Source organism: Haliotis rubra, unplaced genomic scaffold, assembly GCF_003918875.1.
Source record: "Haliotis rubra isolate DU_JTF1 unplaced genomic scaffold, ASM391887v1 Scf199, whole genome shotgun sequence".
Lineage (NCBI taxonomy): Eukaryota > Metazoa > Mollusca > Gastropoda > Lepetellida > Haliotidae > Haliotis > Haliotis rubra.
This window is the reverse complement of record NW_025765991.1, coordinates 1396769-1420226: the sequence shown is the minus strand read 5'-3', so window position 1 is coordinate 1420226 and position 23458 is coordinate 1396769. Positions and strand designations below refer to the sequence as shown.

The 23458-nt window shown below is 43.1% G+C and overlaps 1 protein-coding gene across 2 annotated transcripts; it reads left to right on the top strand.

The window, feature by feature from the left end:
* Positions 1–4007: 4007 nt before the first annotated feature.
* Positions 4008–16812, top strand: LOC124275163 (uncharacterized oxidoreductase MexAM1_META1p0182-like). 2 transcript variants are annotated; one of them, XM_046710661.1, is made up of 9 exons: positions 4008–4218; positions 6026–6156; positions 6499–6591; positions 7284–7422; positions 8690–8730; positions 10760–10829; positions 14236–14272; positions 14396–14471; positions 16440–16812. In XM_046710661.1, exons 1-9 carry the CDS (start codon positions 4182–4184, stop codon positions 16584–16586), a joined length of 771 nt encoding a protein of 256 aa, XP_046566617.1. In that variant the 5' UTR covers positions 4008–4181; the 3' UTR covers positions 16587–16812. The 2 variants fall into 2 exon arrangements, with proteins under 2 accessions (XP_046566617.1, XP_046566618.1); XM_046710662.1 differs by lacking the exon at positions 14236–14272 and adding an exon at positions 11740–11776.
* The last annotated feature ends 6646 nt before the right edge of the window (positions 16813–23458 follow it).

Here is a 23458-nt window from a genome sequence, read left to right as displayed (position 1 = left end):
AATATAATGTAAGGAGACCTGAGACTTTCTTCATTTTCAACTGATGCTGTGGAAATCTAGACTTGCCATATTTTCTAGACTTGCGTGGGCTTTCTTGGATATATTTGATTCAGGGTCTGAAGCCTAGTGGTTAAAGCGTTCGCTCGCACGACGAAGACCCTGGTTTGATTCCCCACATGGGTACAATGTGTGAAGCCAATTTTTTGGTGTCTTCCGCTGTGATATTGACGGAATAACACTACTCTCGCTCTTACTCATTCTAACATTGAGGGGCGGTGGGGTAGCCTAATGGTTAAAGCGTTGGCTCGTCACGCCGAAGACCCGGGTTCGAAACCCCACATGGGCACAATGTGTGAAGCCCATTTCTGGTGTTCCCCGCCGTGATGTTGCTGGAATATTGCTAAAAGCGGCGTAAAACCAAACTCAGTCAGTCAGTCTAACATTGAAGTGGGTATGATACCATGGCCCAGAGTCCCTCTTTAAACACTATTTTAATGACATTTTACTATAATATGTTTTCCTTTGTCTAGACTGTCTACCGTGGTTGCACTACGACCGTCATGGCGTTTACACAAGGCCGAGGAAATCTCTTGTCATACTTGTTGATCCTGATCCCGTTTGGCATCGTCGCCTTTATGCTGGGAAAGTACTGCCAGAACTGTGTTGACGTGACCGTTGAAGAACGTATGCAACGCAGCTTGAAGGATCCAGAAAGAAGTGTAGGTCCGAGAGGGATGGCCCGAGTTTACACGTGGAACGGATATAAGTGGAGGAAGCTCCCAGAGTTCTGCTCCTATATGGAGACGAAAAACTGCCACAGACTCGTTTCACCAAGCGGAGACACACCAATATTTCTACACGATGTCAAAGACGACATTTGGGTATCTGGTTACATTGCAAAGACGGGATTGTGGGAACCCCAAAATCTGAACGTTATTTTGGAGCAGTTGAGGCTGGACAGTAAGATGGGCTTTATCGATTTAGGGTCCCATGTAGGTGCGTTTTCCTTGTCTGTTGCCAAAGCAGGTAAACAGGTGGTGTCTGTAGACCCCTTACCTTCAAACATTAGGAATATGTGTCAGTCGGTGGAATATGGTAAGCTTTCTGCTCAAATCACTTTAATTTTAAACGCTTTATCCAACACTCGCCAGGATGTGACGTTCAGTTTCACCTCGGGAACATAGCTGCCACTGAAATGAGGACATCACAAGATACGTCAGTATCTGGCTTCTGTAAGCGGCCTCTGATTGCCCATTCAGTTACATTGGATGATATTCTTCCTTTTGTGAAGTTTGATCGAGCTTTCATGAAGATTGACGTTGAGTCAATGGAATTTGAAGTTATATCAGGCGGAAGAAAACTTTTCAATCAGGTAGACGTGAAAGGGATTTTGATGGAATGGGAACACACGAAGGAAAGTCCGAAGGCAATCAAGCTCATCGATCTCCTTCAAGGCATGGGTTACACAGCCTTCTCTCCCTTTGATCAAGGTCACCCTTTGCTCGTCAGCCAATACAAGAACTGGACATACGATGTTATTTGGTTGAAGCACAAATAAAATATTCTTAATGATGCAACAACTTCTGATAACAGAATAATCGTCCTTCTATTCATTTGAATTAAAGATGTATCACGAAACCAAACTCCAGCTTGGCGATCAGAAACGAGCTATGTGTAAAATATCATTTTGCTGTTATCTGCTTGTTTAAAAAATATTATATAGGATCGCAGGTGAAAGCCTCTGAACACCATTCATTTTATCGTTCGTATGTAAAGGTAACTAGTGAAGGGGCGTTATTTGTGTAGTATCAAATGAAAAAAAGTTTTATGTTGAAAATATTGATTCTGATAACACAGACCAATTATCATTTCTCTCATTATTGAATATTTACTTTGACAAAATGTGATTTATCTCCATCTTGGAATGTATACTGACGTTCAAAAGATAGTACACACCTGATGCTTTGGTAAACTGTTTTCCTAAAAACAGCGTAATATTTAGAAAAGTGTTTTGATTGTGACTCACATTTCACAAACATTGTGTACCCATTGCAATAACACCATAGATATCGTACCCAATTGGAACATTGCTAGCAAAATGTTTACGTTTATAGTCTCAAAACACCATTTGTGCACTTTCTTTTGTACATCAGTATAGAAACATTCCTACCATTGAAAGTGCATTATCATTTGGTAAATGCAATTTGTGTAAACTGACATTAACATTTTAGAAAATACATTTTTCTTGAAAACTATGCTAAATTTTGATGCCACTAACAAAACCTTTTGTGATTGTCTGATCGGCATTCTAAAAGTTAGTGTGTTGAGAATGACGCATACAACTTTATGGATAAATGCTTCTTGTTGATATAGATTCTTACGCCGTTATGAAGCTGTTAATGGTGTAAAGGTTGTATGCTTCATTTTATTGACTCACTAGAATGCCGATCAAACAGCTGGTAAGAACTAAGACGTATATATTGAGACGGGGCAGCCATCAACAGCTTGATAACGCTGTAATAACGGTGTAACCTTCGTTTTAGTCTGTCTCACAGTCCCTGAACCACATAATTTTCCCTACTGCCTAACCCTCCCTGCAATGTAGTCTGTCTCACAGTCCCTGAACCACATTATTTTCCCTAATGCCTTACCCTCCCTGCAATGTAGTCTGTCTCACAGTCCCTGAACCACATTATTTTCCCTATGCCTAGCCCTCCCTGCAATGTAGTCTGTCTCACAGTCCCTGAACCACATTATTTTCCCTACTGCCTAGCCCTCCCTGCAATGTAGTCTGTCTCACAGTCCCTGAACCACACTATTTTCCCTATGCCTAGCCCTCCCTGCAATGTAGTCTGTCTCACAGTCCCTGAACCACATTATTTTCCCTACTGCCTAGCCCTCCCTGCAATGTAGTCTGTCTCACAGTCCCTGAACCACATTATTTTCCCTATGCCTAGCCCTCCCTGCAATGTAGTCTGTCTCACAGTCCCTGAACCACATTATTTTCCCTACTGCCTAGCCCTCCCTGCAATGTAGTCTGTCTCACAGTCCCTGAACCACATTATTTTCCCTACTGCCTAGCCCTCCCTGCAATGTAGTCTGTCTCACAGTCCCTGAACCACATTATTTTCCCTAATGCCTAGCCCTCCCTGCAATGCGAAAGCCTTAAATGAAGCAAGTCTAGATTTCCCAATCAAAATCACTGGGGCTCCTTTTCAATTTAAATGGATTTAGTTGTTACTATCAAAATGATATATATTCAGGGACTAAGCGTTAATCTACCTCCATTTATGCCTAGTGTCAGGTGGATTGTTGACTGTGCGTGCGTCATCATGAAGTCCAAAGATCAGGGGGAAATGATCCTCAGGGAAAATCTTTTCGGGGTAGAAGGGGGCGTTTAGTCCCCAACTGGCCTCTTCCAATTATGTACCACTTGTTATTATTCAATTACATGCTGTTGTTAATGTTAATCTGCTGTTTGTCATAACATACTATGTATATATACTTATCAAGATTTGGTTGTCACTTTTAGCTTGATAACGATGTAAGAATCTACATCAAAACGTCGCTCTATGTAATAAACAAGAAGTTGTCATCCATAAAGTTGTTTGTTTCATTCTTGACTCACCAACTTCTAGAATGCCGATTAAACAATTTACCAAAAGACTTAAAAAGATGAAAATTGTTATTTCCCTGCCTGCCTGCCATCTTGGTGATTAAACAAGGAAAGAATGAGTGAGTTTAGTTTTACGCCGTTTATAGCAATATTCCAGCAATATCATGGCGGGGAACACTAGAAATAGGCGTCAATGAAATGAAAAGTCGAACCCGGGTCTTCGGCGTGACAAGCGAACGCTTTAACCACTAGGTTACCCCACGAACCTGAGTGAAAAAGGATTCACCTGCTCGGGAGTCACTGTATTGGTTGTGAGAGGTGCATTCATCTTTCATACGTGCAGCATGTCATATCAGTGGGCGAGCAGTCCAGTATTACTCCAGCTCAGAACAAGCGGTCACACAACCAACACCACCTGGGGCCTCTTCACAAGGCGAACATACCGCTGCGATCGCTTTGTGAAATACATGCACACCCCCATGCGCCCAGATCTGCTGCTGGCGAGCGAATACTTTCAGCCGATTAGAGGGTGGTAGCTGTTCCCAAATTGACCTACTTAGACGCGATGGAGTCTCTACGGGGGAAGGTGACGATTGTAACGGGTAGGTACCTACTGTCAGCCTCGCCGATGTCAGGGTGACGGGTGGAGGAGGGGTGGTAGAGGTGGGTAGGGTGGTTACTGCAGACTCTGGTGGCGCATCTGTGACGACAGTCACCACGAGGACCGCAGCTGTAGTGGCCACTAAACTTTTCCTGGTCGTCGATATCGACGCGAGACGGCTTCCATGTCTCATACATCTACAAACCGTTACGTTTTGGTGGGCGTAGAGAGTCTTGTGTAACTCGCTTTGAAACGTCAACATTATAGCTCCACACCATCCTGTTTAGAGGAAGGGTAGGGGGTCAACAATAGGTTGTGCATAACATCATAACATGACGGGAATAGAGTATGGGACACGTCTTCTTAACAGGGGCGGATACAGCTTTTTGAGAAAGGGGTGTGGGGTGTGTGTACACTCTTGAGAGAAGGGGTTGGGGTGGTGCACACTACAATTTCACCAGTTTTCATGGGTCATATGATTAACTTTCGGGACAAAAGGGGTGGGGGTGGGGGGAGAGGTTGAGGTATTGTAAAACATATGTGCTGGACAAAAGACAATCTTTAGGTCTTTGATATGGAACTTCTTTCTACTAACTGGTATTCAATGTGAATAAGAACAATCCTGCGTGCACGGATATTTCAGAGAAAATAAATCAATGAAGGATTTTACAGGCACATCTTGCGGTTGCAGTGTGTGTGTTTGGCTTTACGCCGCGCCGCGTTCAGCAATATTCCAGAGCAATCTCACGGCGGGGACACCGTAAATGGGCTTGTACACAAGTGGGGAATCGAACCAGTGTGAGAAGCGAAAGCTTCAACCACTAGCTTCCTCCACCGCTTCCTGACCGACAACACGACAACAACGTATGCAGCCGGGCTGGGGTAATACTTATGCACAGGGGGACAGTAAGGCAACGATGAGAAGTTTAGACCCGGCCATCTTCTCCAAGCAAGAAGCGGGGTGTTGTACGGCGGCATTACGTCTCACGGAGCAGTGGTTGGTGGCTGAAACATTAATACTCTGCAATACATTGACATTTTTTAGGCTGACCTTTAGCCGGTTATCACATGACATTTTACTGATAATGGCCACATCTGTCAAGATGACTTTGCTTCTGTTCAAATACCGACAGCCTAGCTGTTGGAGCAGGGGACAGTTATTCAAAAGGTTGTATGTGATGCAAGCTTATATAATGTAAGTACATTAACAAATGGCCTCAGGTTTGTTTTCAACATTCTGTTTGGTTTCCACGTGAACAACTGACCTGTAGCGAGATCGGTATTACAATTTTTAAGTAGTGTGTACCTTAAAATGTTTACTTAATCTTTAGTACATTTGAAAAATTAAAATCTGATCCTCTGCGCCTTCGTGATTGATATTTTGTCCAATTATTGTAGGGGCGGTGGGGTAGCCTAGTGGTTAAAGCGTTCGCTCGTCACGCCGAAGACCCGGGTTCGATTCCCCACATGGGTACAATGTGTGAAGCCCAATTCTGGTGTTCCCCGCCGTGATAGTGCTGGAATAGCTGGAATAGTGCTTAAAGCGTCGTAAAACTAAACTCACACTCACTCCAATTATTTTAACAATTCTAGGACAATGAATAGTCGTTTTTCTCTGGCGAGGTTAACACTTTGATAAAACCCTCGGGTATGATGCTTACCAACCTACAGAAACATGGTTAGGATTCGAACCCGTTCGATCATGTTTCTCGCAAATCGGAGCATCACATATGTCTATGAATATCAAAGTCATGTCTCCATTTGATCATGACGTGAAGCCTACAATCGGAACACACTGTTCATTACAGGCGCAAGTTCGGGCATCGGAGCTGGTATCGCGAAGTATTTGGCGAAACAAGGATGTCGACTGTCTTTAACTGGACGGAAACAGGACAATCTGGAGGCTGTGGCAAAGGAAACTGGTCTGGGTGAAAGCGATGTTAGTAGTCCCATATTATACTGGCAATGTGATAATGAACATTTAGGTTCACATGAACTTAAAATCCAGCGTTAGCGTACAAAACTCATTCTTTATTACAGACACAGCTTTTTCTGAATATGGATGTACATTTTATTTTGTTGCATCAAGTGTCATATAATATCAAACAGTATGTCACTGTTCCGCGATAATCCCTAAAATTATGTATAGCAATGTTTCAAACACGTTTCATATAACGTTGCCTTGTGATATAGCTCCGTTTATCCAGAAACCTTCAATGTCTGACAATACGTGGTATTATATTGTATTCACATTTAATAAAACTATTCGGATTGTCTGCAGATCATCACCACGGTTGGAGATATAGCAAAACCAGAGGACAGACAGAACCTCGTGGACAGAACCATGGCCAAGTACGGTAGGATAGATATTCTGGTGAGTGCAAGGTAACACGGACAGTGGACACCGTGAAACCAATGACAGTGAGTGAGTGAGTGAGCTGGGTTTTACGTCGCTTTTAGAAATATTCAGGCCTTGAGATACCGGAAATGGACTTCACACATAGTATTCATGTTTAGAGTCGACCACGGGTCCTCTGACGAGAGATCATTGTCGCCGTCGGGCTACCCCTACGGCCCTAATGATAACAGAAGGACACAGTGCAGTGATTACGTTACTACAGTTTGCAAAAGCCACAAAAACATTTCCAGATGCAAGAAATGTCAATTATATTTACTGCCCATCGTGTAAATCAGATTATATCTCATTCATCGAAACTGGATATTCATAATAAATATAAATGCATGAATCACTGAATTACCTCCCTTGGGACCCACCAGAGGCCATGACCTCGAGTGTGTACCCGGTTATTTTTTAATTATTTAGCCCTGTATGTGAGACCTCACCAGTCCAATGCTAGCGGGTGATAAAGATATATGAGACCTGCTTCATTAGAGGCTCTCGACCCACATTCCACCTGACACGCCATAACATGAATGAAATACTGCTGAAGGCGCCGTTAGACCACACACTCACATATCTTGTCTAGTAGTGTAAATATATTCGTTGGGAGGGTTTGGTGGTGGGGGTGGTTTGTGGAGATAAAGAGACTGCCTGATTGGTTACAGGTCAACAACGCCGGCGTCCTTCAGGTGAGTCCACTCTCCGACGTCACCGAGGAACATTACGACAGCATCTTTAACATCAATCTGAAAGCACAGGTGTTTCTCACGAAACTCGCCATCCCACATCTGACTGAAACCAAAGGTATGCATTTGATGTATAAGGTTATTGTACTGGTAGTAGCAAGGGACAACGATGTAGATTCCTACACTAGCATAGATGTATGGTTACATTGTACTCCTGGTTACCTGACAGTGAGTGAGTGAGTGAGTGGATGGGTGGTTGGGTGAGTGAGTTAAGTTTATGTCATGTCGGCAATATTTTAGCCATATTGTAACTAGAAACTTTAATCTATTTATGTTTTCTAAAGATATGTGATCAGGGTATAGTAGGATTATATGTTACGGTTTTTTTGCATTCAGATGAGTATAAAGTATAATTTTTATACAATACAGGCGATTACTCACTTTCCGCAATCATAAGAAATATCTAGGAAAAGCATTTACATAACATACACAACATAACAGTCCATTTGTATAGCGCTAATTCCATGCCCAATGCATGTCTAAGTGCACAGCTCAGAGAAGATAGATTCAGAGAAGATAAGCTTGTCTGAAGAAATAGGTTTAAGGCTTGTTTTGAAGGTTGATAGTGATTCTGAAAGACGAATCATCTGTATCATATATGCTGTGTAAGAATAGTGATGATATAAAAGCGTTCGCGAAAAGGTGAGTGATATGTTGCCCCATTGGTAGCTGTCGTCACAAACACATGTAGAGGCAAGTCAATTTTTCATCTGAATACGGAACACATGGTATACGTCAAAATAGCGAATTGTATGTGACATAATTAAGGTCAATGATGCGTCAAATTTGGAATTTATCTCAAGTTCTCTGATAAACCTTTTTCAAAGCTTTCCTGAGGCCTTGGATGTGGCAACTAAGAAGCTCTTTGAAAGCTTCACAGTTTGAACATATAGTTTGATTATACCTCATACACAGTAAAATTAGATTGCCGCGCATTTATTTCTGCGTTTCTGTTTTGTTTTTTTGTTTTTTCATGAAATACATTTACTTCTCTTGTATTGGAACTTAACTGATTTCCGATTGTTTTCTTCGTTATGTTCATGGCTAAATGCCACTACTGAGCCCTGTGGGAGGTTATTACCGTCGACTTGTTAATGTACAAGATTGGACTTCAGTATCAATTTATCTATATGATGGTACGTTCTTACTGACTAACTGCACAGGATGCACACTGCTTTTTACATACACGTAGAACAGCATACTCAGAGACTTTAACAAACTCATCGTTTCTGATGGTACAGTGTCAAGACAAACTCTTGTTACCCAATGAAGGTGAGCATCAGAACATGCAGCACATTCCTGATGTTACTTCTGCTGTATTTCAGGAAACATTGTCAATATTTCGTCTACCGGATCCTGCAAGCCGGTAAGTAGCCACTGTTGTGTACATGTACAAACCACATGTGTGGCTTAGCAAATAGGAGAGAATGTCACTTACTTCGGGCTTCGTCTTTCAGCCGTGGTGTCACGTACTGGTGACGGCCTGACCTCTGTATCTACCGAGGCGTGGGGAAACGTGCCGTAAACTGGCTCTACATCACATTAACACCTGTCATGTGACCATGCTGTTGCCATGTATACCAAATCGCTTTTAGTGAAGCATCATAGACTATCGTATAGTTTCTGAAATGAACAGAAAAAACAGTTTCTAAATTATAAATCTAGACTTGTCACATAGTCTAGACTTGCATGGGCTTTCTTGGATATATTTGTTTCAGGGTCTGTATGAGGTGAGGTGAAATGGGGTTTAACGTCGGACTTAAGAAGAATATTTCGCTCATATGACGACGTGCATGCGTGTGTATGTGTATGTGTGGCTGCTTGTACTAGCCCAGACTGAAGCTGGTTTTATAGTGCTAGCCCACTGAGATACCATGCCACAGTGAAGCATGAATACCCCACTCAGACACATTATACTGACTCCGTGCCGACCAGTCCTTGTTGTACCCATTAATGCCGAGCGCAAGGCAGGGACCAACAAGTACCATATTTTAACGTCTTTTGGTATGACCAGGGATAATCTACTACAGGGATAGGTTACTCGCTTGCTTTCTTTACCATTTGTACTAATTAGCGTGTGCCTCGTCATGCTCCAACGCACACAGTGACTCGGTTCGTTCCCAGCGCTTTGAGACATTTTTTACATTTGTAATTAATTCAGATATCTTATTGCATGTGTGGAATGGCATGGACATTTGACAGAATGTTACTATCGCAAAGCGTTGTAAACACCTTTCCAGTTTTGTCAAATACTAAGATCAACAAGAAAGAAAGAAGTTTTAGAACTATATCACTCAAGCATTACAAGCATCAATAGCGGATCAGAACAGATCGGCAATATGTCATATTTTTCACACACCTCAAATACACCCTAACAAAAAAAATTAAATTATGAAACTATCACTATTACTTGCAAACACCTTTCACCTGATGGTATATTCCCCTCATAAAAATTAAAGGTGTATGTGAAAGATGTTTTAGAACAATAAGTAGAAACACTCAAACAACGCCCAGTAGTATATCAATGGCAGATCGGCGATATGTCATATTTTTCACACACCTCAAACACACCCTAACAAATTTTTTTTAGTTATAAAACGATCACTATTACTTGCAAACACCTTTCAGCTAAAGGTATATTTCGCTTCTATAAATTAAACGAATATGTGAAAGAAGTTTTTAGCGATACAATTTAGTCTTTCTTGAATTGAATTGAAGCCAGTGAGCTACAACATGCCGACTTGAAACTTTACTACAAATCTACTGTACTAATACTGACACTAATAGCAATTATTTAACTTAAAATGAAGTGACAGAATAGGTAACTTATCTTCTACATGTAGGTTTTCAGTTGTCACAACACTCAGCGAATGTAATCAGCTGTTGAAAATAAACCGGGCTCAATCTTAAAAACTACGCTGCCGCCATATTGGCTACACTGGTCACGTGACGAGGCGAGGCATACGCTAAGGGGCTTTTCGAGGAGTGACCACTCCCCGTTATATAGTCTCCCTGGTATGACGCGGCCGGGGATCGAACCCGAGACTTTCCGCTCTCTGGGCGGACGCTCAAACCAGTGTGACAGACTAGGGACATCACTATGAGCTTCAAACATTGAAACATGAAATAACGCCCTGTCCATTCGCTTGGGTGACTACTTACACAGACCGGTACACACTTGTATATACACGCATCACTCACTCACTCATCCTACACCGACACTAGTTTCAAGCTGTACTCGTCATGGACTACTATTCCTGCATTAATTGATCGAAGCGGACGTAATAGGTCACTGTACATACAGGTGATTTCGTTCTACCCAGACATTTTCAAGTGATAATTATATTTCTGACATCTATGAATTCATAGCTGATAAAACACTTTGTATTTTCCAGGGCGCTGGCGAAGGAGTGTACTCCATGAGCAAGATTGCTCTGGACATGTACACCAAAGTCCTTGCTCTAGGTATGTAAGTTAAAGTGATTTATATATTTAGTTTTGTTTGTCGTTTGACACCGCACTCTGCAATATTCCAGCTAAAAGTGGGCAAAGTGCAAACTAACCCATTCCGGATCAATGATCAATGGTAAGTCTATAATCCACGACGACAAACCACAACCGCCGGCTTGTCGTGATCTCATAACGTTCTGGTGGGTAGTAGATAAGCTGGTTCCCGGCTCTCTTTGCGCGCGCTAACTTGCGAAATATGCGAGACGGGACCCAGCTTAGGTAATTTAGAGACCCCCAGCGTCACCTGGCGGAGGTTGTAAAAGATTGCACGTAGACACACTCAACCTTTACCACGCCGCGGAGTTCAGTTCACAGTTTGCCGGGAGACATGTTCATTACCAATTATTTTCTAGCACATTAAGGTCCAAGAGAAGTTCTGTTGCAAATGACTCTATGGCCTGGTTCAAATCTCCAGTCTTTGTCATTTTGGGGCGGTGGGGTAGTCTAGTGGTTAAAGCATTCGCCGAAGGCCAGGGCCCAGATCCACAAAATGTTCGTAGCGCTACAACATTCGTAAGTCTATGAGAATCTAAAGTTACGACAGGTCGTAACGTTACGAACTGCTGGACCGGGCCCCAGGGTTCGATTCATACATGGAATACGATAATATGTGTAAAGGCCATTCATTGTGTCCCCGTCTTGATATTTCTGGAATATTGCTTGCAAAGCGGCATAAAACTAAACTCACTCCTCACTTTTGTCGTGTTAATAAAGCTTAAGCTCGTGCTGGTCTGCTTTAGAATTGTGGTCGAAGACTGACTACACTCCAGCGTCAGTTTAATATTGTGTTAAATGCAGCGTCAATCCTGATCAGCTCACTGTGAGTTTTAATTCACATTAACTATTTCGTTATCTGTGTTGGCAGAACTTGGACCCAAAGGAGTTCGAGTCAATTCTGTCAAGTATGTATAAACTCTATTGCTAAATATAATATATAATTCCACCGGTAAACCTTGCTTTTGTGTATCTATTTAACTCACATACGATTTTCTGAAACCAAATCGTCTGTTTTTCCCTTCGAAACCAGCCCAGGGTTTGTTCCAACAGACATCTTCCGGAGAAGCAACCTTGACCAGATGTCGGAGGGTACGATGCCAGAATGAGGTGGGTAGTACCAGATGTCGGGAGGGTACGTGCCAGATGAGGTGGGTAGTACCAGATGTCGGGAGGTACAGTGCCAGATGAGGTGGGTAGTACCAGATGAGGTGGTAGTACCAGATGTCAGGAGGTACGTGCCAGATGGTGGGTAGTACCAGATGTCGGGAGGGCAATGCGATTGCCAGATGAGTGGGTAGTACCAGATGTCGGGAGGTGTAGTACCAGATGAGGTGGAGTAGTACCAGATGTCGGGAGGGTAGTACCAGATGTCGGGAGGGTAGTACCAGATGAGGGTGGGTAGTGCCAGATGTCCGGGAGGGTAGTACCAGATGAGGTGGGTAGTACCAGATGTCGGGAGGGTAGTACCAGATGTCGGGAGGTATTGAGTACCAGATGAGGTGGAAGTAGTACCAGAATGTGGGTGACACGGCAAGTAAACCTGTTGGGACATTATATAAGGACGTTCGGTTGTCCGCTGTGTCCCGTGCATCATGGACGGATTGTGTAAAGCCACTTAACCTGGAGTCAGTATAATGTGTCTGAGTGGGGCATTCATGCTTCACTGCGGAATGGTATCTCACTGAGCTAGCACTATAAAACCAGCTTAAGTCTGGGCTAGTACAAGCAGTATATACTACTCGTTCAAGAACACACGATTTTTCATATGACATACACACGCATGCACGTCGTCATATGAGCGAAATATTCTCCAGCGCGACGTTAAACCCAATTTCACCTTACCTCACCTCCTGCATTAATTGATCGAAGCGGACGTAATAGGTCACTGTACATACAGGTGATTTCGTTCTACCCAGATATTTTCAAGTGATAATTATGTTTCTGACATCTATGAATTCATATAGCTGATAAAACACTTTGTATTTTCCAGGGCGCTGGCGAAGGAGTGTACTCCATGAGCAAGATTGCTCTAGACATGTACACCAAAGTGCTGGCTCTAGGTATGTAAGTTAAAGTGAAAAATATATGATTGTGGTTTTGTTTGTCGTTTGACACCGCACTCTGCAATATTCCAACTAAAAGTGGGCAAAGTGCAAACTAACCCATTCCAGATCAATGATCAATAGTAAGTCTATAATCCACGACGACAAACCACATTTCCGCCGGCTTGTCGTGATCGCATTACGAAGAAGAGAAGAAGAAGAAGAAGAAGAAATATAGTTTATTAATGTGTCACATGCTGCAGAACATTAAACAAAGACGGTACATTATTGCAAGAATTTAAAAGCAGCATCCGGCCATAAGGCCTATGAGACACAAATGTCACAGTTGTAGAAAACATTAGTAATAAAATCACACCCACACATACACACACGCAGGCCGAACCGTATGCACAAACACAAAACGCATACACCTTCACACACCCACACGCACGCACACATACACACACATACACACACACACACACACACACACACACACACAAGCGCACGAGCCTACAGACAGACACCTACGACAGACAGACAGACAGACACACACACACACACACACACTTACACTTTCTTAACATAGATTACATAAATAGCAAACATGTTGACCTTATTATCAAAGTACATTGTAGAGTTAACTCCTACGCGCGCGCTAACTTGCGATATGCGAGACGGGACCCAGCTTAGGTAATTTAGAGAGCCCCAGCATCACCTGGCGGAGGTTGTAAAAGATAGCACGTAGACACACTCAACCTTTACCACGCCGCGGAGTTCAGTTCACAGTTTGCCGTGAGACATGTTCATTACCAATTATTTTCTGGCACATTAAGGTCCAAGAGAAGTTCTGTTGCAAATGACTCTATGGCCTGGTTCAAATCTCCAGTCTTGGGGCGGTGGGGTAGTCTAGTGGTTAAAGCATTCGCCGAAGGCCAGGGCCCCGATCCACAAAATGTTCGTAGCGCTACAACATTCGTAAGTCTATGAGAATCTAAAGTTACGACAGGTCGTAACGTTACGAACGCTTTATGGATCGGGCCCCAGGGTTCGATTCCTTACATGGGTACGATGTGTAAAGGCCATTCATTGTGTCCCCGTCTTGATATTTCTGGAATATTGCTTAAAGCGGCATAAAACTAAACTCACTCACTCACTTTGTCGTGTTAATAAGCTTAAACTCGTGCTGGTCTGCTTTAGAATTGTGGTCGAAGACTGACTACACTCCAGCGTCAGTTTAATATTGTGTTAAATGCAGCGTCAATCCTGATCAGCTCACTGTGATTTAATTCACATTAACTATTTCGTTATCTGTGTTACAGAACTTGGACCCAAAGGAGTTCGAGTCAATTCTGTCAAGTATGTATAAACTCTATTGCTAAATATAATATATAATTCCACCGGTAAACCTTGCTTGAGTATCTATTTAACTCACATACGATTTTCTGAAACCAAATCGTCTGTTTTTCCCTTCGAAACCAGCCCAGGGTTTGTTCCAACAGACATCTTCCGGAGAAGCAACCTTGACCAGATGTCGGGAGGGTACGTGCCAGATGAGGTGGGTAGTACCAGATGTCGGTAGGGTACGTGCCAGATGAGGTGGGTAGTACCAGATGTCGGGAGGGTACGTGCCAGATGAGGTGGGTAGTACCAGATGAGGTGGGTAGTACCAGATGTCGGGAGGGTACGTGCCAGATGAGGTGGGTAGTACCAGTAGTACCAGATGTCAGGGTGCCAGGGAGGTACCAGATGCCAGATGAGGTGGGTAGTACCAGATGTCGGGAGGAGTAGTAGTACCAGATGAGGTGGGTAGTACCAGATGTCGGGAGGGTAGTACCAGATGTCGGGAGGGTAGTACCAGATGTCGGGAGGGTAGTACCAGATGAGGTGGGTAGTACCAGATGTCGGGAGGGTAGTACCAGATGAGGTGGGTAGTACCAGATGTCGGGAGGGTAGTACCAGATGTCGGGAGGGTAGTACCAGATGAGGTGGGTAGTACCAGAATGTGGGTGACACGGCAAGTAAACCTGTTGGGACATTATATAAGGACGTTCGGTTGTCCGCTGTGTCCCGTGCATCATGGACGGATTGTGTAAAGCCACTTAACCTTTCATACCATGCAACACCAAACAAACAGTTCCATAAGAATAATTATATAGAGAATATCCTTTCATTCAGCTGTATTTGAACAAACTTCACTCCCTGTTCATACTTCCTTTATTAAACACGGAGAACTCGACACACGGGATAGTCCGTCTGAGTCAAATCTCCCCAATGAATTGCACTCTAACTCAAAAACAAATAATCGTAAATGACTCAAATCAACGCCAAAGTAAAAAGGAAAAGCACACCAACTCTGCAGAATTTTGTTGTAATTTTTGTCAACAAAATAAAAAAGAGAGAGGCACGTGCGATGTTGTTTCATCGGTCTGCTTTATACATCAGCAGTAAACTTCATTGTGTGAGATGAATCAATCGCTCACTCAGTAGGATAAACCGTCACGTGACAAATTTGCCCGTGCCTCTCGCTTACCTGGCTGTTACCTGAGCCGTTGCTACACCCTTGTCACAAATCTTGCAGTATCGAATGAAAATAATAATGGTTTGTTAAACAACTTTTATATTTTTTTTGACAAAAATTATAATAAAATTCTGCAGAGTTGGTGTGTTTTTCCTATTTACTTTGGCGTTGGTTTGAGTCATTTACGATTATTTGTTTTTGAGTTAGAGTGCAATTCATTGGGGAGATTTGGACTCAGACGGACTGTACGGACAATGTATTCATGTCTTCGTGCACAGAACCTGATTGTATTGCTACCATTCACTAAAACATAGTCCTTCATTCGTTACTGTTCTGTCGCGTCTGGTTGTCATCATCATGTTACATATTGACGTACACTATTCACCTCCTCCAAACGACCCGATCGGATCTCGGTATAGGCTTCGCGCGACAGCTTGATTCCTGGCATTTTTCTATATCCATGCACCTGCATAGCTCTAATTGGAGTGCACTTGCGTCGGGAGACGAAAAGTGGTCTGATTGAAGTTTTGTGCAAAACACTCACTTTTGTGGTGGCTGTGGGAGCAGAATTAGCTAGTATGGAAGCGTCTAAGCAGGGTGCACCTATGCGGTGTTTTTTTCCCCATTACTATACTACTTTTGTTGAATACGAGGGCGGTGGGGTAGCCTAGTGGTTAAGGCGTTGGCTCGTCACGCCGATGGTCTGGGTTCGATTCACTACATGGGTACAATTTGTGAACCCCTTTCTGGTGTCCCTCGCCGTGATATTGCTGAAATATTGCTTAAAGCTGCGTAAAACCATACTCACTCACTTAACCAGCACGAAGGTGGCCTGTCAAATTCAAACCTGAAACAGGCAAACCAGTGGTCGATAACGTGAACAACATCGCAGTGTATAAGCAGCATATGCTGCTGGGGACGGATTCTAATCTGCGTTCATTGTCACGTGATGTTTTTATTGGACATGAGGTATAGTCCACTCTATACTCTATATGTTTATGACAGATGACAAAGGAACTGACCGCGGCCACGCCCCTCAGAAGACCAGGCTCTCCTGAACAGATTGGTCAAGTAGTCGCCTTCCTTGCGTCCGACATGGCAGCGTTCGTCACGGGAGACATTCTGTTCGCTGATGGCGGCTGGAGACTTTGACCTATGTACATGGATCGTTGATGATGAAGAGGATGACGACGACGATGACAACGCCGACGATAGTGATAATGATGGTTCTTTGCGCTTTTCCATGCTAGATATAATAATACTCAGAGCTCATCATTGCGCATGTATTGAGTACAAGGGTCATTAAACGTTCTTCAGATGACGATGTTCTTGTTTTCACATTGGTTTCACAAATACAACGTTCTCTTATACTAAATGAGCAAAATGTGTTTTAAAGTTTGTTATGAGAATAAACAACGAGCTACGAGAACCCACGTCGAGTGACGACGACCGATGAAAAGCCAAACTATTTATAGAAGAAATGGTAAACCCCATGAGCATTACAGAACAACCCTGAATTCGCTTTCTCTTATGGGGAAGAATTTAAAAACAAATACCGTTATAGTCAATTCTTTACTGTCAGTACTCACCCTCCTTGTGGATTCCGGGTATGACCAGAGACCCGTATCAGCCCATCCTGGTTGTAATAGTCAAGGAATCAAGTCGTCAGGTGCTTGGGGGTGTCATCGCTATCAACCACTTGAGGAAAGGGACCGGAATCATTTACAGGCCATGTGACAGGGGCATTGCTGAGTGCGGCGTTAAAGGAGGATACTAGACAATTGCAATAATTTGCTGGGTGAAAGATAAAGTCATCAGAAACATGTACCCCAATTTGTATTTCAAAAATATGGTTTATTATGCTTTTATCGCGAAAACAGTTTCTGTTATCATAATCCGCTTAGGTGCTTTTCACGTGATCTTTCCGCTCGTGACGTCATATGTGACTAGCGTCCGTCATATTGCCAAAGAACAAGCTTTACAGTAACACAAATCGTGTTGTTTCTGTCGTTTTTGTAAATGGTACGATGGTGTTTTCCGTTGCCAGGGGATGCACGGAATCATCGAACAATGGAAAAAGCCACGGTAAGAGTTCCGCCCGTAACCCCCGCTTGGAATGTATTCTGTTTATTATGATTATTTTAAGGGTTAGGGTTTAGGGTTTAGATTTAGCATTATGTTAGGTTACGGTAGGCTTTCTATAAAAACCATCTATTCTTACTATAAATCTTAGGCATAGAATGATAAAAAAAACCCGGGGTTACGGGCGGAAATATTTCCAGAACGACCATTTCTTACGTTTTCCAAGTAAAGAGACAGATTTAGGCAGGAGAAATGCTCCGATCATTCCGAGTCGGACGAATATGAAAGAGACATGCACACATGGGGTATGAAAATCCCAAAGCTTGGCTGAAGAAATATATCATTTATTTCCTTCAGTGTGAAGAGTGTTCACATAGTATATATACAATACAATAATTACATATTATTCCTCAAGCAATGGTCGTTGGGCATATGCGCAGTCCGTACCGTCCGCAGTCTGAACGTTCGTGGAACAGTGCTTTTTTATGTGACACCAACAGATCTCTGGTAGAATCTGTTGGCCATGCGGAACACATACTGCACACAGACTGCCGCGAAAGTGTCTCTGTCATCTGTGCACAGGTTAAAACTAGTCACACAGGATAACATGCGCAGTGTGAAATCCCAATCATTAAGGTTGTGGAGATGCACACTGAATTCCACACTACCAGTACCTATGATCTCACACCACAGTTCATCGCGGAGGTCAGTCAAGTGATCACAGTACTGGATAATATGGGTAAGAATATCTGTGTAAAACAGACCACACCTATGGCACAAGTCACTACCACCCTGGTTCTCCTTAATCACAGCACAGGTTGGCACCACAAAATTGGCTGCTGCTCTGCAGGCCGGTTTCTTCTGCGCAATCACCCAGGCTTGGTGCACACACAGGTTCGGGTGAATCTGGTGGAGCTCATGTAGTCCTGAATCCACTAATCTCTGTCTGTATGACGTCACTTCGAAGTTCATTACATACCTTTTCACAATTTTCTTCCACGCAGTCTGCTTTATTAACTGTCCCGTTTGTACATAAGACTCTAGGTGCTGATGCAAACCGTATTTATGAAGAATTCTCACAATGTCGGGAATAAAACCCGTGGACTTCTCAAACTCATGTCTGAAGCACAGAAGTCTGGTAAGAAACACCCGGTGAGGCAAATAGTGTCTCTTCATATTGATGAGTCTGCCTATATATAACAGCCTTCGAGTATCTATCACAGTCTCAACAGGACAAAGCCCTAGGAGACCAAGACAGATATCTGTCCTGGTTCTTGCTGGCAGATTTTGTATTTTCTTTACTGCATAACGGTATGCTCGTTCGAGCATGGTTATCTCATGTTTGGTGAGACCAGTCCAACGCTCACATCCATAGAGTGCCTTTGGTAGCACAGATGCTGCAAGTAACTTGCTGGCTGTCATGGGTTCATTAACTTTGAGTGGAATCCTTTCCGCAACAACACATGTGTGTTTGCTCTCAGTGTGTTACAAGCCTGCAGCACATGCTCGATGGATGACATTCTCTGTGTGAGTACTATGCCAACAGGTCTGATGATGTCAGTCTGGAGCACAGGTTCACTGTATAGTGTGATTTCCGGACGGTTGCCCATCGTGTTCGCATTATAGGGAAACGTCATGATCTCACTCTTGCTGGGAGACAGAGTGAATCGCCAGTCATTACTGTACTCCTCACACGTCTGCACAAGGCTGTTCAGAGCATGCACATTTGAGCTAACGACCGCAATGTCATCTGCTTGAGTAGGTGAGCACATATTCAGATCTAACAACATTGCACCTTTCTTGGTATCAGAGAGTTTCTTCAACAGCCCATTAATATATAACAAATACAGCTTAGCTGAAAGGACTCCACCTTGGCGAACTCCTTGTAGAAGCTCAAACACTCTAGATTTATGTTGCCCAAGTTGTACATATGATTTCATACTTGTGTACATCCTGTCAATAATAGTCCACAGCTGTCCATGAGCCCCTGCTTCATACAGTTTGTATCTGAGACCGTTATGCCAGACAGTATCGAATGCCTTCATTGTATCCAAGAAAGCAACGTGTATATCTTGTTTCCTTTCATGGTAATAATGTCTCTTGCAGACTAAATGACGCTTCTAGAGCTGACAAGCCTGTTTGATACGCCATCTGCTGTTTACTGGGAAATGTTGCCGTAGACTTCAGCGGTTGTAAGTGTTGTATCAGTGCCATTTCAAATACCTTTCCAATGACAGGACTGAGCGATATACCCCTGTAGGAGTTCGGATCTTTTCTCGATTTGTTACCCCCTTTGAATATAGGGACCATGACGGATACACACCAGTCTCTCGGAAGACTTCCTGTGTTCACAATAGCACCGAACAGACATGACAGATGAAGCATCAAACATTTCCCACCGTGTCGTAAGTGTTCATAAACCAAACCATCATATCCTGCAGCCTTCTGGTTGGGGAGTTGCGAACACAGTGCTTCTATGTCTACTGCACTAAATGAAATACATTCACCACTCTCTGTTAAACAACTCTTCCTGATGGTGTCTACTGTTTGGTTGACATGCTCTGGAAATGCCCTATTGAAATGTACTGAAGTGAGCCGACCAAGCTTCCATCACAGCATCGGGAGTGCTGTGAGTAACACCATTATATGTCTGTTTTATGAAGGACACATCCTGTTTACCATATAAGGCGCCAGGCTAGTAATCCAGCGAGCTTGGAGGTGCCGGGATCGAGCCAAACTGTGACCGGGTATAAAAACAACAACCTTGGAGTCAACTTTGTGTGCAGACTCTTTCAGTGTTGTCACAACCCCTAGTGTACAGTACACAACCCTGTGCACTTTAAAGAACCCACGAATCCGTTGGTAGATGACCAGATGGTGGCCACATGAATACGTGCAAAAACCCAGTTGCGGGTACAGCAACGTGCAGTGAACTTGGACAAAGTACTGTGACTATCTGTCCCAGTCCACCCAGCTGTGAATGGGTACCTCGTAAGGATGGAAAAGCCACATTAACTCGGTGCGATAAGTAGGCAGCAAGAGTTGTATGCTCCCCAGTGAGTTGAGATTGAAAAATACGATGTGCCGTTGTGATGGATATCCAATGATCGAGGAAAAACAAAGCGCCTTTGAGCAGTTGTAGTTGTATGCTCCCCAGTGAGTTGAGATTAGAAAAATACGATGTGCCGTTGTGATGGATATCCAATGATCGAGGAAAAACAAAGCGCCTTGTACTGACTTTGTGATATCCAGAGCGCTATACAAATGAAGGGACCTGGTGTTAGAGTCCAGAGCGCCTGTGACACAGGCGTGTTTAGTCAAAATGCCCCAATTTATTTAAAATGATTCATATAGGCCAAACATACATAGGTTTGTCAACTTTGATATTATGTTCTTAATGAAACCAGATTCGCTATTTGTCAGTAGTGTGTGCCGTGAAAGTTGTTCTGTATTCTCATTGGCTGACAAGATGTCATTCTAAGGCTATGACCAAGTACCATAACTATTTCCATAATCAAATACTTGGGAGACATACATTGTCCTGACTAGTATTTTATAATTCACCAGTTTTCGGGGAATAACTTATCTGCGTCGCGAATATTATCTCTGCTCGACCAGGCTGGGATCTTGTATGGAGACTTGATACGTTATTAATGAGAACTAGGATCCTACTTTTTTTCAACAAAATAATTCCAATGTAATTTTAGTAGCAGATGATTTCTGTTAATTACAATTCGCGTTGTTAATTACAATTCTCAATGCACATACGATTTTCCGATTTTAGATTTTCATTTTGTCTATTTCATTCTGTCTTTTGTCTAGTTCTTGTGTGTTCTGTTTGTGTTATATTTGTACTGGTGAGGTATTCACAAAAGCAAAGCTTTGCTTGTTTACCAAACCAGATTCTTTCAAGAATATAAAAATATGTTTTAACCATTTCTATTTTCCCCCGTCTGAAGCATAATTATTTTGTTTTTAAATCCAAGACACCCTACAGTCACCCATTTGACACAAAAGGAACTGCAATCACATTTAAAAAAAAATAAGTCTTAGGGACTGGTCATATATTTATAGGGGTGGGTTTGCTGGTTGGATCTGTATCACATTTTGCTGACAAATAGCTTGTTAAATGATATGGTCTATTTCTAAATTTATTTTGACCTCAAGCGGTGCCTCCGTTTCGCTTGATTCGTCTTCTTCATCTTCACTGGAAGATTGTCTTGCAAGATGTAAAATCGGATCGTATTGATACGGTCTAACATCCATTTCAGAAATGACATCAGGAACATCTTTTACTGCTTCAGAATCCATGGACACTGTTAAGTTGTGAGGTAAAATCAAAGAGGAAGCCATCAGCAACAGGCACGTACTACGTCATGTTAGCTGCTCATTAACTGTCGGGTGTTTCCGTAATAGGCGGAAATACGAGTACGTTTTTTATGTTTTTATTGCTATTTTACAAAGTTTTTAATCACGGAAGGTGACTTTTAGAATATCCTGTACAATATATCAAAAGTTTTGTTTTCGTTCATATTCTTCTTTAAGCAACATATAACAGGGTTCGAACGAACACCTTGTGTCACCTACTGATCCGAACTTACGTTGTGTCCCCATTATGTACGACATTGACAAAGTCATCAGTGAATGTAACCCCGCCTGTTAAGCAGGCAACGCATACCACGTCCCAGATTACACAGTAAGAGACCGACAGCCTTCAGGCCTTTACTTGACATTAAAACCTTCATCCACTAAATCGTCGAGTCAAGGCTCGATTTTTCACAGACCGTTGTCATATAAACTCTGTCAAAAAAAGAAACGCAACCCCTGTATTTTAGAGATTTTGATCTGAAGTTTTAGGACGACACGGCATTTTTATTATTTAAGACAGAAGTCTGAAATTTGGCAGAATAATAACCCAGATGGGCATGTTTACAATTGTCATTTCAAAAGTCATCTCACAGACACCAGTTTGTCACCAGGGGGGGCGTCTTTCTCAGTATCTCGTATGAGCACCACGCGCTGCAATCACTGCACGGCATCTCCTTGGACAAGAACGGATAAGACGCCGGATTCTTTCCTGGGGAATGGCTCTCCACTCCTCCTGCAGTGCAACGGCGAGCTGTTGCAGCGTCTGTGGCGGCGGCTGACGTTGACGTACGCGTCGATCCAGAGTATCCCACAGGTGTTCAATAGGGTTGAGGTCTGGTGATTTAGAGGGTCATGGCAAGACATTGACGTTGGAATTCTGCAGAAAGTTCATTGTTGCACGTGCAGTATGAGGCCGGGCGTTGTCCCGTTGAAAACTGTGTCTGTTGGTCAATAATCGGGAGAAGGTGAAGCTCTAACACGTGGTTGATGTAACGTTGGGCTGTCAGGTTCCCTGGAACGATCACCAAGTCTGATTTCTGGTTGTATGAGATGGTTCCCCAAACCATGACGCTTTCTCCGCCAAATCTGTCCACCTGTCGGACGCAGATGGGCGCAAAACGTTTATGACGTCTCCTATACAGACGCTGTCTTCCGTCGTGACGTTGCAAAAGAAAACGTGATTCATCAGAAACCAGATTCGCCTCCAGTTTTGTAAAGTCCGTATCCTTACGTTGTTGCACCACCTGAGTCGTCGGCGTCGATGTAGGGGGCGTAGTACAGGTCCAACAACTGGTCTACAGGCACGTAAACCCGCTTCTTTCAGACGGTTCCTAATCGTTTGAGCTGACACTCTCCTCAAACCTGGTATTTGTGTGGCAGTCACGGTTGGTAGGGCATGCCGATTACGCAGGTGATGGACCCGGATGTACCGATCTTGAAGGGGGGTCGTGATTCTTGGCCTTCCACTTCTCGGGCGATCGTTGGTCAAATTGAAGTTGTTGTAGCGGCTCCAAAGTCGGGATATCGTTGTTTTGTGAACATTTAGGTGCCGTGCAACATTTCCAAAACTTTCT